The 14,483-nt window shown below is 27.7% G+C and overlaps 3 protein-coding genes and 1 long non-coding RNA gene across 6 annotated transcripts; 1 reads left to right on the forward strand and 3 right to left on the reverse strand.

The window, feature by feature from the left end:
• Window positions 1–1,344: 1,344 nt before the first annotated feature.
• Window positions 1,345–2,120, reverse strand: LOC143193720 (uncharacterized). The gene is made up of 3 exons (XR_013005079.1): window positions 1,855–2,120; window positions 1,711–1,802; window positions 1,345–1,662 (listed from the first exon to the last, which is right to left on the reverse strand). It is a non-coding gene; the product is annotated as an uncharacterized LOC143193720 (long non-coding RNA).
• Window positions 2,121–2,311: 191 nt separating this feature from the next.
• Window positions 2,312–4,476, forward strand: LOC143194026 (transcription factor 15). 2 transcript variants are annotated; one of them, XM_076400578.1, is made up of 5 exons: window positions 2,312–2,523; window positions 2,885–3,101; window positions 3,245–3,375; window positions 3,631–3,743; window positions 3,932–4,476. In XM_076400578.1, exons 2-5 carry the CDS (start codon window positions 2,920–2,922, stop codon window positions 4,061–4,063), a joined length of 558 nt encoding a protein of 185 aa, XP_076256693.1. In that variant the 5' UTR covers window positions 2,312–2,523; window positions 2,885–2,919; the 3' UTR covers window positions 4,064–4,476. The 2 variants fall into 2 exon arrangements, with proteins under 2 accessions (XP_076256693.1, XP_076256692.1); XM_076400577.1 differs by having other exon boundaries at window positions 2,384–2,523; window positions 3,230–3,375.
• A 1,836-nt stretch (window positions 4,477–6,312) lies between these two features.
• Window positions 6,313–11,609, reverse strand: LOC143193966 (uncharacterized). The gene is made up of 9 exons (XM_076400458.1): window positions 11,476–11,609; window positions 10,615–11,420; window positions 9,787–10,558; window positions 9,573–9,729; window positions 9,329–9,472; window positions 9,185–9,276; window positions 8,816–9,136; window positions 8,569–8,765; window positions 6,313–7,895 (listed from the first exon to the last, which is right to left on the reverse strand). The coding sequence occupies exons 1-9, from the start codon at window positions 11,497–11,499 to the stop codon at window positions 6,323–6,325; spliced, it is 4,086 nt and encodes a 1,361-aa protein (XP_076256573.1). The 5' UTR covers window positions 11,500–11,609; the 3' UTR covers window positions 6,313–6,322.
• On the reverse strand, window positions 11,476–12,949 carry LOC143194025 (leucine-rich repeat-containing protein 51). Of its 2 annotated transcripts, none has more exons than XM_076400576.1 (4): window positions 12,842–12,949; window positions 12,153–12,364; window positions 11,893–12,069; window positions 11,476–11,811 (listed from the first exon to the last, which is right to left on the reverse strand). In XM_076400576.1, the coding sequence occupies exons 1-4, from the start codon at window positions 12,924–12,926 to the stop codon at window positions 11,692–11,694; spliced, it is 594 nt and encodes a 197-aa protein (XP_076256691.1). In that variant the 5' UTR covers window positions 12,927–12,949; the 3' UTR covers window positions 11,476–11,691. The 2 variants fall into 2 exon arrangements, with proteins under 2 accessions (XP_076256691.1, XP_076256690.1); XM_076400575.1 differs by lacking the exon at window positions 12,842–12,949 and adding an exon at window positions 12,652–12,795.
• Between the last annotated feature and the right edge of the window lie 1,534 nt (window positions 12,950–14,483).

Genomic DNA, 14,483 nt, shown 5'->3' on the forward strand with positions numbered 1-14,483 from the left:
ACTTGAAGAAATATCTAAAATTCAAATCCTATTAAGTATAAAATTAAAATCAACAATATGAATGAAAAATTTTGTTAACTGAAACGTAAGAAAAAACGAACAAACTGTGATATTTACTGTAACATTCCATGATTGCAGGCGTGTCTGTTTAAATAATATCCTTTTCGGTTTTTTTTCTGGTAATCTGTTTAACAGACCTGTTTTAAATCTTCAGTTTATTTTCCATATTAATCAGTTACATCTGCTCAAAACATTTACATCAAGCTTCCAAAAAAGTTATACGTCATTCGACCTGCTATTTGTTGCAGTCAAAGTACAGGATTATCACCAGAACGGTGTGTTTCGAAAACTCTCCAAGTGTAGATCCAACTGACAGCTTTTGGATACTATAATAGAATTAAATTGTATTTAGTAACTCGAATTTAATTACATCCTGTATATAATATTTGTGAATTTCGGGTATCTTCATTACGTATTATAGTCAAATTATGTTACCTGAATTGGAAAAAATAAAAAGGCAGTCAAGGGGAGACATGTATGGAGAATATGGTGGGTAGGTTAAGACTTCCCATCTGTAGATATCTCGAATTTTCTAATTTTTAAAAATAAAGTTGACGTTATTATGGTCACATAACCAGCTTTTTTTTAATTACTCAAAGTTTTCAGTTAACAGGCATACGTTTGTCATTTTAGTGTATCATTATAGAGAGAAAAATCTAATACCAACCACCAGTTTGAGTTTATTAACAAATATTCAGCAACTGATCGGGCTCAGAGAATAATAGATGTTATTGAAAAAGCCTATGAAGATAAAAAATATGTTCAGCTATATTCTTAAATGTAGCACAAGCCTTCAATAAGGTAGGGAATGACGACCTTGTTCATAAGCTACAGAAAATGTTACCGAAACAACACACTGAACTCTTAAAATCTTTCAGTTTAACAAGAGGAAACTTACTCTAGAATAAAATAAGCTAAAGTAGGTGCACCACAACGAAGTGTCAATCATTGCGGTTGGTATAATATTGCGGTGGTTCTTGGATAACACTAGAACAAAACACAAGTTCAAAATAATCAAACCATTTGATCTTGTGTAATGTAGTGAGGTGCATTTAATAGAAAAAACAGAAGTGCTAATATATAAACATTATTAGACTAGAGACCTAGACTAAGTTAGCTAGGCTAAGATTAAGTTAGGGCCAATGGATCATCCTAGATAATCTAGACTACTTAGATAAACTAAATTTAAGATATTGAGAGACAAATTGTAACTTAGTCGGCAATGACTAATGTGATAACAATGTAATAAATAATTAAAAAGAATTAGTGCATCCATATAGTAATTTTCAAAGTGCCAAAAATCAATATTCACAGGTTTTTATCGCAGATATTTAACATCACACATTGTTAACTGTTGTGCTGAAGGAACTTCTAACAGCTTCGACAACACCTCGCTTAAGAGCAACATTTTGAAATTTTCAAGATCAGTGTTCTTCGTATAATCATCATATTTTCTCTCATTTGCTAGTATCAGTACTTGAGCACTTGTTGTTGTAGGTTTTCTCATATTACTTGATTCTATTATGCTTGATAAAAAAGTTGTCACTGATCACGGATCAAGTCCACATAATTCAAAGTATCCATAAAAAATTGTAAGATATTCTGAAATATAATACTGAATACAAATATTATTATTATATTATATTATACATTTAAAAAAGCCTCCATTATTTTTTTCGTTTTACTATTGATCATATACTCGAAGTTGGTATCCTTGATTACTTGATCCTTGATTTGCAGCCCTAGATATAAAAAAATTATAAACATCAACTAAAACTGTATATTTCAAATTACTTGTATGAATTTTCTCTGATGCAGACAATTTTGACATATGCGTAACCACTGGAATGCAAGATCCTATAATTTCTTGATAATAGAATGGATCAATCTGAATTTTACATTTTACTATCTCTAAGAAGATATCAAATATATTGGTCAAGATATCTCCCTGACCAATATTCAAAAAATTTATATATACTCATATATAACTGACCGATACTTCAGAGTTAAACAAGAAGATGCTTATTCAGACTTGAAGTTTTTCTTGTATGTGTGTCTATCTAATACAGGAACTAAAATTCGAATAAAACATTAAAATGCTCAAAAATATCTCTAATAGAACACTTTTGTTAGAAAAATAGCAACATAATTTTAGCCCATATAATTCCAAATGATGTAAAGGGGCGGTCCCAGTAGTTCTGTACAATATTCCAGAGAACTCCCATATATCCTGAGAAACAGAAGCCGCATCGATCAGTAGGTTTGAACACTTGTTAAGTGTCGGATAACTGTGCGGGTACTAATAGAGACAGCGTGTCGTTGACGTGTTGATATTTACGTGCGAAGAACATCCTAAACAAGGAAGAGAATGTGTTAAAGTGAAGTACCAATTAATAGTTGACCAGGATTTGTACATTGGATATCGTTCGTTTATATTAATTATTATTAACAATCAAACTTCGTGTGAGTATATAAAATAGAATTGTATTATGATACTTTTAAAACACTTGATATTTTTTAAAATAAATATATATGTATACGTTATTAAACACTTTTGAATCTGTTTAAAACTATATACGTTATTAATTTAATTTGGATAGATATTTTAAATAAATATAAGTCAATTTTTATGTAAAATGTTGGAATTGTTACTAATAATCCCTAAATTATCAAACTATAACTAACTTTATAGTTACCTATATCAAACTCTAACAAATATCTGTAAAATAATTGAATATTTCTAAAATAAAATTGTTAACAACATATCTAAATGAATACGCATTAACACAATTTACTTATTTTGAATTATTAATTTTACTTCTAGATGCATATTTACGGTAATAACAAAATATCTGAACCATGGATTTTTTGGCATTCAGCGATTATAATCAAAGACCCGAAAATACCAATTTTATGATAAAAACTAATAATAATCAGAGTAGCAATAAGCGAAGAAAGACGCAAAATTGCGGACAAGATTATTCAACGCCGCTGAAACAGAGAAGTCAAGCCAATGCGAGAGAAAGAGATAGAACACACAGGTATTTTATAATCCTTGTTTTTTTCCGTAAAAATATTCATCATTATTAATAACACACATTCAGTCAGTTTCTAATTTTTACTGAAAATGTAACGCCAGCATCAAGACTTACTTTTGATTTAAGTGAAGTCATTATGGTTTCAGTGTCAACACGGCTTTCTCCACATTAAGGACCCTCATACCCACCGAACCTAAAGACAGAAAACTAAGTAAAATTGAAACACTAAGGTTAGCATCCAGTTACATTTCACACCTTGGAACTCAACTAATGGCAGGTAAAACTTTATATGATGTTAATAATATATTATGTTGTGTAATATATATACAATAATATATTATGTAATAATATAAAAGATTTAAAATAATATATGCAACTATTATCTATCCTAAACTGTTAACTCCATAAATATTAATATATATGTCAAATATGACATTAATACTGAATGTATATTCGAAAAAATATCATTTTAATTCAGTTTTTATTAAGTCTGACGGGTCACGTCCATTATAAATATATTTACAATTTTTAGGACCAATTGATCAACCCTGTTTAAGGCTAATAAAGATGTCTGATGAGGATAATGCGTCTAATACGGGCAAGAAACAAGTTTGTACGTTTTGTATATCACATAAGAAAATACCCGTAAGTATTTTTAAACTATAGTTTCATTTATTTGACATAACTATTTTTTAACCAATATTGTCAAAATTAACAACATTCAGATGGAATACGCACAACAATTAATATAACATTTTCTATATTAGTCATGTATATAAGTCACGGTATATATTTAGATATATTTACGTTCATGATATTTTATTACTTTTTAGCGAATTTTACCACAGGAAGATTACCCGTGTCAAAATTACGATTGTCAACAGATGCTCCTTGAACCACCTTCGGATTCCCTATCGCCAATATTAATAACTAATGATATAACACCGATATATCATCACCAGTAAATATTACTGCACCAAACATAAATATATATTTATTTTCATTAAATGAATATACATTTATTGGAACCAAATAAATTAAATTATATCGAGCAATATGAATTGGGGACGCGATCAGTTTTAAAAATTTAAATCTAATCTAATAATTGGCAGAGATAGTTGTCATCTACATTAATGTACTTAATTGCCTTTATAGTTTTTTAATTGAAAGTTATAATTAATGTGACATTACGAGGTCAAGTTTAACCGCTCTTGTTTCTATTTAAGATGACTCATGTGGTCGTTTAATTATTTTGTATTCTTAATGTTAAATAAAAATGATGAATGTTATGGCGATAAATATCTGAAATTATTTTCAGTTAAAAATTGTAAAAAACAAAATATCTGTAAATTGAATAAATGTATATAATATTTTTAAATATCTTGTTTTTTACCCATAAATATTATATTATTTAAATAGCCGAATTTGATTTATCAAAAAATTTATTAGTATGGACTAGTCGCCCTGTGGTCGAAATTTGATTACAATTTATTAGGTTAATCATTTTCCTCTCATAACAGGGTAAAGGCAATAATTTAAAAGTGAGATATTTTACTATAACTTATTTTTTGATATTTTCAATATGGACCTTACTACAATACTAAACATTGTAAAAAATTAGCATAAGTATCATAAAATTATTTTCAAAACTGTAACAATTCAGAAAATGAAATATAAGTATACATGATCTTTCGTTACTTTTGTGTTATAAATATAAGTATGGAATAAAAAATGAAGTAATACATGTTTGTATATTAAAACAGAGAACTATAGGTTATACAAAACTTAGGTCTATGAAGTAAATAATCAAAATAATTGATACAATGTTCAAACAATAAAATATCATATAGTCACATATCTTATTGCATTAATACTTAAACGCCTTAATATTTATCAATGCTTTGAAATGTTTACAAATTTACTAATAATTCAAAATTTCTTCTAATTTTGTGTCAAAATTTGCAGTTAGTTTCATTTTAACTGCTGCATTTACTTAATTTATGTATTCATATGGTTATCTTTTATCCATATTTATTACCTAAAATATATATTGCAAAAACAATACACCAGGCTGATTAAAAGAATAATTTCTTTATTTAAATTTTTAAATAAAATTGCATCGTTCTTTGCTTATTTATCTCTTCGACTCTACCCTTCAACACTCACACAAGCCCTGCCTTCTATGGCTTTCGTTTATCTAATGCTTTCATCTTTTGTTAGATCCCACGTGGGGACTAACAACTCACCAACAAATTTAATCAAAATCAAATTAAATTTTTAAGGAATTAAAATTCTATAAAATTATTTTATAACTGTTAATATTATTTGCAACATCAATTTTAATTCCTGATGCACAAATTAACGTATTTAACGTATATTACATGCAATATTCAGTTATCTGAATTAGTCAGAAATTAATACCACTAAAATTTAAAGAAAAATCTTAATGTCTCCTGAACCATATCAATTACATATTCTAAATATATTGTAAACAAAGAGGACAGGCATATTATTGTTATCCTCGAATTTTGTTAATCTATGTTGGGATGAAACTTTCACATATGTCCGGTTTTCCTTTCGCAGCTGTCCTCTCGTCATATACCTTCCGATAAAGCGGACACATTAATTTGTTCTCTCCTCAATTTATTCTTAATCGTGTTTTATCCAAACTTGTCATAACTAATAGTTCCAGCAATACAAGAATAACCGAAAGTAACACAAAATCTTAAATAACGTTTAATAATGTTTTGACACACTAACTGACTCCTCACTTCATTTCATTGGAATGTATTTATTTATAGCACACCTTAAATACAAATTTTAGACCTAAAAACTCCTTTCTCGATAATCTTTAATCGTGCCAAATTACAAACCTCCAGGTGCCCGTACTTTCTTGAAAAGGGGAGACAAAATTTTCGCTAAGCCGATTAATTATATGAAAGGATTATCTAACATATATTGAAAGATGTAATTTCGCATGTTAGATAACACCGAATTATTAAATTATTCTGCTCATTCACATAATTTATCATGCAACAACCCATCTCAATTAAAAACCCCTTCATATATATTTTATTTCCTTTAAGACACTCCTAAACTTGTTAAACTCCTTTATTTCTTAAAGCTTATCCTAGAACAGCACGCAGGGACTATGCTAATATTCTGAAAAATACATTTGATAACGACCGAAATGATTAGCAATAAAACACAGATGTTGATTTTAGTCACTTTTTATTATCCTTAGTTACAGTTTTATAATATTCAAACCATTCATCATTTGATGTAGCTTTATTATAGTCAAACAAAAATTTTAATACAATTTTGTTTACTGTTGACCTATCGACATAGCTATTTTCTTCTTCCACGTAATATGTTAAATATGTACGATTTTCCAAAGTATCTGTTGCTTGGTTCACATATTGAAAAACTTCCGTTACAAACTTTAAAGTTACTGATGGATCCTTGAAATTATTTAACAGTGTTTTATAATCTAAAATATTAACTAACGCAAAAGATGCTGTAGGAAAATCGCAATTTGAAACAAACTGAACAAAATCCCAAAGATCATATTCCATTATTAGAAATACCGCCACTTTAAATAAAAAATATTTATCACAAATACAAAAAGTGGCTTTAAACAAAAAAGGCAACATTTCTGATATCATTTTTGCTGTTTCAATATCATGTATTTTTAGTTCTTTTAATGTTTTAATTGTTTGTTTTAAAACGAACTTATCACTATCTTCCAGCTCACTTTGTGGTAACAACAAAACAACAACAAATAATTTATATAAACAATCACAACTTTCATATAGTTCTCTAATGCATATTAATAAGTGTTGATAATTTCTTTTTACACAATTTTTAATAAAACAAAATATGACTTTAAAATAACATAAAAGCAAATAAGATTTTGTATATTCAACTTCAAACATTTTCTTAATCAAACATTGTATTATACTTTTAACTGTGTTTTTAGAAAATTGATTTGTACAAAATCGATCGAATAGAATCTGCAAAATTTTAATTTGGATACAATCAAGGACTGGATGTGATAATATGGTTTCTAAGAAAACAGCAATTTCATTTTCCTTACAGTGTAAACATATGTATGGTAAATAGTTATGCTGCCACAATCTGTGATCCCAATCAGAAATTTTCAAAGTAGAGTCGTTTATAATATTTAAGGCATTTTTAACTGGCTGAATCTTAACTAACAGTAAATCAAACTGTTTACTATTAAAATGAGAAAAATGTTTTTTAATGTTTTCGAAAGATTTTTGTATTAGACATATATCAATTGGTAGCTTAGGCAATGTTTTTATATATACTTTGTATTTATAATACAGTTCATTTAAAAGTAATATAAAGTTAGTTAATATATGATTTTGTCTTATAAAAATCATATTTTCAATAATATAATTAACAATACCCTGTATAATTATAGGTATATCCTCTTCTATACAAAGAGATACATATGACCTCACAGCAAATATACCATAGTGATTTGAATTATTCTTAATAATCTGGATAAATAATCTTAAAAACGAATTCCTTATTGTAGCTAAGGAATCGTCATCAAATACTTTTTTTGTAAATTGCGACTCGGAAAAGAACTGCATTACAATAATAGCTGAATCTGTCAACGGATTCTTTGATAATGTTTGAAAAAAAGGTACTGCCAAATTAGGGAATATGTTGAATAAATCATCAATTGATTTGGGTCGATTGTTATAACCTACCAAAACTCCATGAAATCTTTCTATGAGGGCCTTAGCTAACTGTATATTGGCATTCCTGAAATAAAAAATATCTTATCCTACAAGGTTTTCAACATTTTACGAATATGGTGGATTTGGGAAAAAGTAATTTCAGGTTTATTTCTAATCAATGATATATGACGTTTAGAGCCCGCTTTACAGCTTAAAAAGAATTTTGCAGAGTCCTAAAAAATCTTAGTCGGACGGTCCAACATCCAGGCTATGCGATGGATATATCAAAACTTACCAGCCCCTATTTCTAAATCTTTGCGGAGTGATTCAGTATTTAAATCGCCTGTTTCAAATGTTGACAACGAAGAGACAAATTAATTGTTTTCCTACGTTCGAGCAGCACATTAGAAACAATGACTTTTTCCATCCGACCAAATACGAGTTTTTAAAGCTTACAATACCCTAGAAGATTCCGATATTTTTACCAGATCTATATGTTAAAAACTCATTAGACGTAAATCAGTAACTGCTTTATTCAGATTGAATGACCAGTTTACTTCTGTTTACACAAATTGGTACTGCCACACTTTTTTAAAAGAAATTAAGCATGTTTGCTTAAATAAACTGTTGTTTTCTGACAGTTATTATTATGCATTACCTGACTATTGGATCACGACATTTTGTAAAATGCCTTCGTATTTAAATAATGTAAGAAATTTCGGACTATAGAAATCAATAAGAATATAAAACACACTTACCGAACAGTCCAGCTTTTTTGATCAAACATCTTTACGCATATTAAAAATACTTCAGGTATGAATTCAAATGTATCATTATATAATGTATTATCTGATATTAAAGTCTCAACACAATTTAACGATGAAGACAAAGTGGAATCTTTATGATCATTAGACAATATATTTAAGAGTTCACGAAAAACCCATTTTAGTGTAGTCTGAAAAAAGCAAACTGTATTATGCTGTTATTTTGGATATAATAATATACCTTATGGGCACTTTTATCAGAAACACATAAAGCATGAACAATTAATCTGCTTTCTGGATTCCTTCTGATCGTTAACTGTTGAGCTGAAGGAACTTCTAATAGCTTCGACAACACCTCGCTTAAGAGCAACATTTTGAAATTTTCAAGATCAGTGTTCTTCGTATGATCATCATATTTTTTCTCACTTGCTAGTATCAGTACTTGAGCACTTGTTGTCGTAGGTTTTCTCATATTACTTGATTCTATTATGCTTGATAAAAAGGTTATCACTGATTTCAAGTCCACATAATTCAAAGTATCCATAATAAATTGTAAGATATTCTGAAATTTAATAGTGAATACAAATATTATTATTATATTATATTATACATTTAAAAAAGCCTCCATTATTTTTTTCGTTTTACTATTGATCATATGCTCGAAGTTGGTATCGTTGATTACTTGATCCTTGATTTGCAGCCCTAGATATAAAAAAATTATAAACTTCGACTAAAACTGTATATTTCAAATTACTTGTATGAATTTTCTCTGATGCAGACAATTTTGACATATGCGTAACTACTGGAATGCAAGATCCTATAATTTCTTGATAATATAATGGATCAATCTGAATTTTACATTTTACTATCTCTAACAAGATATCAAATAATAGAACCTCTGAAAATTATTTTCACTTTAAGCAAACATTCATATAACTATGCTATTTTAAAATCTAATTAAATCAGATTACTACCATCATAATATAATTACTACTCACCTTTAAATATATTTTCCAATATAAATAAATCACCACAAAAAAGCTCACTTAATATTATTTTAGCTTCACTCTGCAATTTATAATAAAGTTGTTTATTATCATCAATGCTGTTTTTGGAAACCACTATTTTTGCTAAATTTTTTACAGCTTCAGAAGTCTACAATAAAACAGGAGGTATAAAATTGATTTGTAAATTAAATTATCACTATTTTACCTTTATTGATATGCAATCCTTGTTAATATTTAGAAATCCTAATAAGTAATCAGAATCAAATTTCATATAATTGCTTATATGATAAGCAAAATTTGTTACTTCAATATAATTAAAATTTGATTTTCGGAGTAGATTTTCAATTGTCTCAGAAAGTTTCACATAAGACATTTCATCAAGTGCCATTGTACAGTTTGATAAACTTATATATTTATAGCGTACATTATATTCCCCTTGACTTAATTTCCAAAATATATTTAAAATCTGTGCACCAAACTCTGGTCGTCCAGAGTTCAATAAATCGGAAGCAAAATTAAAGATATTTTTTAAAAAGGTCATATATAAGTAAATCATAAAATTGTTTACATCAAGTACATTATTTGTGCTTTGCATATTCATTAAAACAATACTTAAATGAGATAAAAATCTCCATACATACTTGACATGATCATTATCCAATTCGCTCATTTGACTGTACAAGAATAATTTAAATAACTGTAGTTCATCTTTAACAGGATAGGTAGTTCTTTTGTGAAATGTACTTAAAATTTGCAAGCCAAGAAACCTGTAGGTTTTATTCATAATCAGACTATTTAAATTTAAAACCATCTTGGAACTGTATCCAACAAAACACGTTTTTGATTTAATTTCCAGTAAGATTTGCCCTTTAATACATAATGGAACTGATGTTTCATATATATAATTGTAAAAATCTAGTTTATATGTATTAAGAGTTATGGGTATCCAATATTTCAAAATGCTTTGGAAGAATTCACTAAAATAAAAAAAATATAAATATAATAGTATATATATATATTTGGAAAAAATTACCCCTCAAAATCAATACTAATTAATTTTGGATAAAAATGAGGCCAAACTAATCTTTTCCAATCATCAAAGTGCATAAACATAATTGCTTTATATAAAAATCCTCCTTCTCTGCTTTCTAAATTATTGGCAAACATATTTAACACTTTAAACACTAAGCTTTTTGTAAATTCTTCATTGTTACATTTTTTGCTAAAGAATGGTATCAGTCCAGATGTTTCTAATCCTCTCAATGGCAAAAAAGTGATATCAAAAAACAAATTAACATATTCACTATTAATATAAGGCAGCATATGCTTTGAAATGACCTGACTGTAATATTTAAACCCTTCAATCGGACATAAGCTAATTCTTTGTGCAAATATAAATGTATCTAAGCACAATTCATGCCTTATAATATTTTTATATTTCTTTAGTAGACTATCTAGTATTCTTAAAACAGGGATAAAGTGAATATTAGCTGAATAAGATTCTATAATTAAATGAATAATATCTTCTATATTTTCCAGTTTAACAGACTTGCACTTTTTATCAAAAATATCTTTATCGTGTTTAATAGACATTAGTAACACTAATTTAAATAAATACTTATTGGCAACAAATATTTTATAACCATTTAACACAAAAAAATGTTGTGTTTCAAGAGTATTAATAATATATCGAAGAATGTCAAAATAATGTTTAGTTTTTTTCAAATAATTATATAACAAAACTGATGTATTTTCGAAATCATTTTTGAGGAAATTCGATAAATTGAATGTGCAAATAGAACTCATACAACTCGTTAGCTCCCTGATATCATTGTTATCCTAAAAGAACAAACATTATGTACAATTACAAAGAAAAACATAATAAACTTCATACCATTTGATTCCATAAATATTTCATTTTTTAAATTATAATCAGTGAAATATAAATATTTTCGAGATATTGGCTTTTATTTACTTTTAAGGTTAATAACTGTTCATATATTTTTCTTCGTTAATTTGATAATTTGCAGGCAATAGGCAGCAAGCATAAATTTTAAAATATATGTATAAATGTTATATATGGAATAAATTATTAAATAAATTAATTGAGTCACTTTTTCTTCGTTGGTGATTTTTCTTTATTTTGTTCTTTAAGTTTCTTAGCTAATTCAGTTGGCATTGGAAACATTTTCTCTGTTTTTATTACTGGCGTAAAATCTAAATTTATAATCTAAAATACAAAATTATATTTTAAACAAGCAACTTATAACATTGCCACATTAAATATGAGTCACAGTGGAGTCTAACTTACTTGTGGTAAAACAGAAACAATATAGTTTCTGTATTTAGGATGATTAGCTATTGGGTTGCCGTGGAAAGTAACACTACGTAATTGTTCAAGAGGTCGCAATTTGGAAACTACATTAAGATCATTTATACAGTTACCATGAAAATATAAAATTTTTAAATTTGGAAATTTTAATATACTCTAAAAATTATCAGAATTAATTAAGTTACTTTGGTTTTTGGCAGAACCTGATTGAGTAAAATATTTGTATTTACGATACAGACCTCTTCAATTTCCGTTATGTAATTAAATGAAAAATCAATCCAACCCAGTAGAGATGGATATTCTAATACTGCATTCACCAATTCATCAAGATTCTTGGTACTTTTTAATTTATTATTATTAAGCCAAAGTGATTTAGTAAGGAATTTCTTTTCGGGACCTCTATCTGGAACACCACCAACTCTTGTATATCTAGCACCTTCTAGACCAATAGCTGTATAATAAAACATTCAGTAATATTATCATACTTATCATAATTATCCATTAACATATTTTGTCGTTTTTGAAAAAAAAATCATTACTTTTTTAAAGAGGGTTTTTGATAGGAGATTCGTTAAACAATTCTAATAGTGGACTAGCTTTTAAACTGATTTGTTGGTAGAAGTAAATAATTCTGAAACTCAATGTCTGTTAATGGGTTTAAAAATAAAGGGGAAAATATAATAGCATGGCCGGTACCATTAATCAACTTAAAACACTATTCGAATTAAATTAGCCCACCTTTCATGAAATTTGGCGCGTCAATTGTTTTCATATTTTTAAATGATAAATCAGCTGGTCGTCCTGTACATAATAAATCTTGATCCATTTTGCAGCAAAAAAATATTAAATTAAATAATAAATTATTTAAATTAGATTTTGACAACAAGCGAATAAAAATGTCAACGGTAAGTAAAATATCCCAACATACCTTTTATTATTGTCATTCTTTTAAAAGAATAATCAGCTGGTTTGCCTCGTTCCAATTTATTGACAACTTCTTTAGGGAGATCCATTTTGTTATTATTTTAAACGAACAATTTTGTAATTATATTGTCTTAACAGATGTACGATATTTTTGATTATGTTAGGCAACCACAGGGTACTCTCCAACGAAGTCTGGCGAACTAGAAGGAAAAGCTGCTTGGAATGTTACGCGTATTCTGGGACTATCATGACTTTTCCCTTAACAACCTTCAGAACTTTTCACCTAAGTTAGTAAAAGTTTTCGTTAAGGTGTAACATTTGCTAAAATTAGAAACATATCGATCGCAGCTTTGATGAAAGCTTTAAGACTCTCTTTCAAAATTTCTTACACAGGGTATTCTATGATTATGGTTCTTAATTTTATGTATTAAAAAAAGTCTGTATAAACAATTATAAAAAAGTATTATATTAGATGTATTTAATATTATTTTCTTTTAATTCTTGAAGTATCGTTGGAGTATTATGAAACAATTTTAGGGAACCTATTTAAATACTTGTAAACTAAGAAAACTACATCCTGAATACAATAAACGCATTTTAAAAACTAATTTTAATTTTAAACTAATTAAAATAATATTAAAAATGTTGTTTAGGAATATTGGTTACCAAGGTCAACTTTTTTGTGCAGGTGCAGTTAGTAAATATCATGTAATAAAGTATTTTTACATCATCATTACAAGTGAACTTAATGACAGCTAAAAATACAGAAATGTTTTGCTTATATTTTTAAGATAATACTAGAAACATTTTAGATTAATTTTGTGATATTCATAATTAAAAAGAGACATTTGGCAAAAAATTCCTTAAAAAATATCGAAATTCTAAATAAATAAATAATTGTAGCATCATAAAATATATGTTTCCTTTTATCAGCATCATCTCTGAGAAACGACTAGGATTTTCCATTCATTCATTTTTAATTTTACGGCAGAATTCCTTTTATTATAGCAAATGGGCTGAAAAGCGATTTTTTTTGTTAAAAGTTGGCTTTATTCATTAACGTAATCTCCATCAAGAGACACACAATCATTTCAGCGTCGGCGATCGTTTTGATTCTGGAGTGAAGTGATGGATCCATGTTTCATTCATGTTGTTGTTCACGTTTAAACATGACCAAACACTGCTCAGAATCATTAACACGTTTTTGTTTTTGGTCAACAATGAGCAAACGCGGCACCCACTTTGAACACAACTTTCTCATAGTCATCATGCAATACAAAACCAACACGTTATTTTGATATCTTTACGATGATAGTTAACTCACGAAACTTCAAAACGATTTTGTGGATTTATTTGATGTTATCTGGTGTTACCGCTTCATTTGCATCATCAGTGTCTGTCTCTACGACCACGTTTGAAGTCAGCAAACGAACGTTATTCTAAAATTGCTGATGGAGTCTTTATAACACTTTTCAAGCCATTGCTTCGCTTAAACGGTTTTTTCCCATCAATTGTTACAGTAATAATGCTTTCCATTATTCTAATATATATTTGCTTAACAATTACCTATTCGTATAAAATTTTGAGTGAAATACTTTAATTGTACTTTAATTGTATTCTAATATATAATAATCATATATTAAGTA

Source organism: Rhynchophorus ferrugineus, unplaced genomic scaffold, assembly GCF_030347505.1.
Source record: "Rhynchophorus ferrugineus isolate W39M unplaced genomic scaffold, kcgeb_rfMv2 rfM3, whole genome shotgun sequence".
NCBI lineage: Eukaryota > Metazoa > Arthropoda > Insecta > Coleoptera > Curculionidae > Rhynchophorus > Rhynchophorus ferrugineus.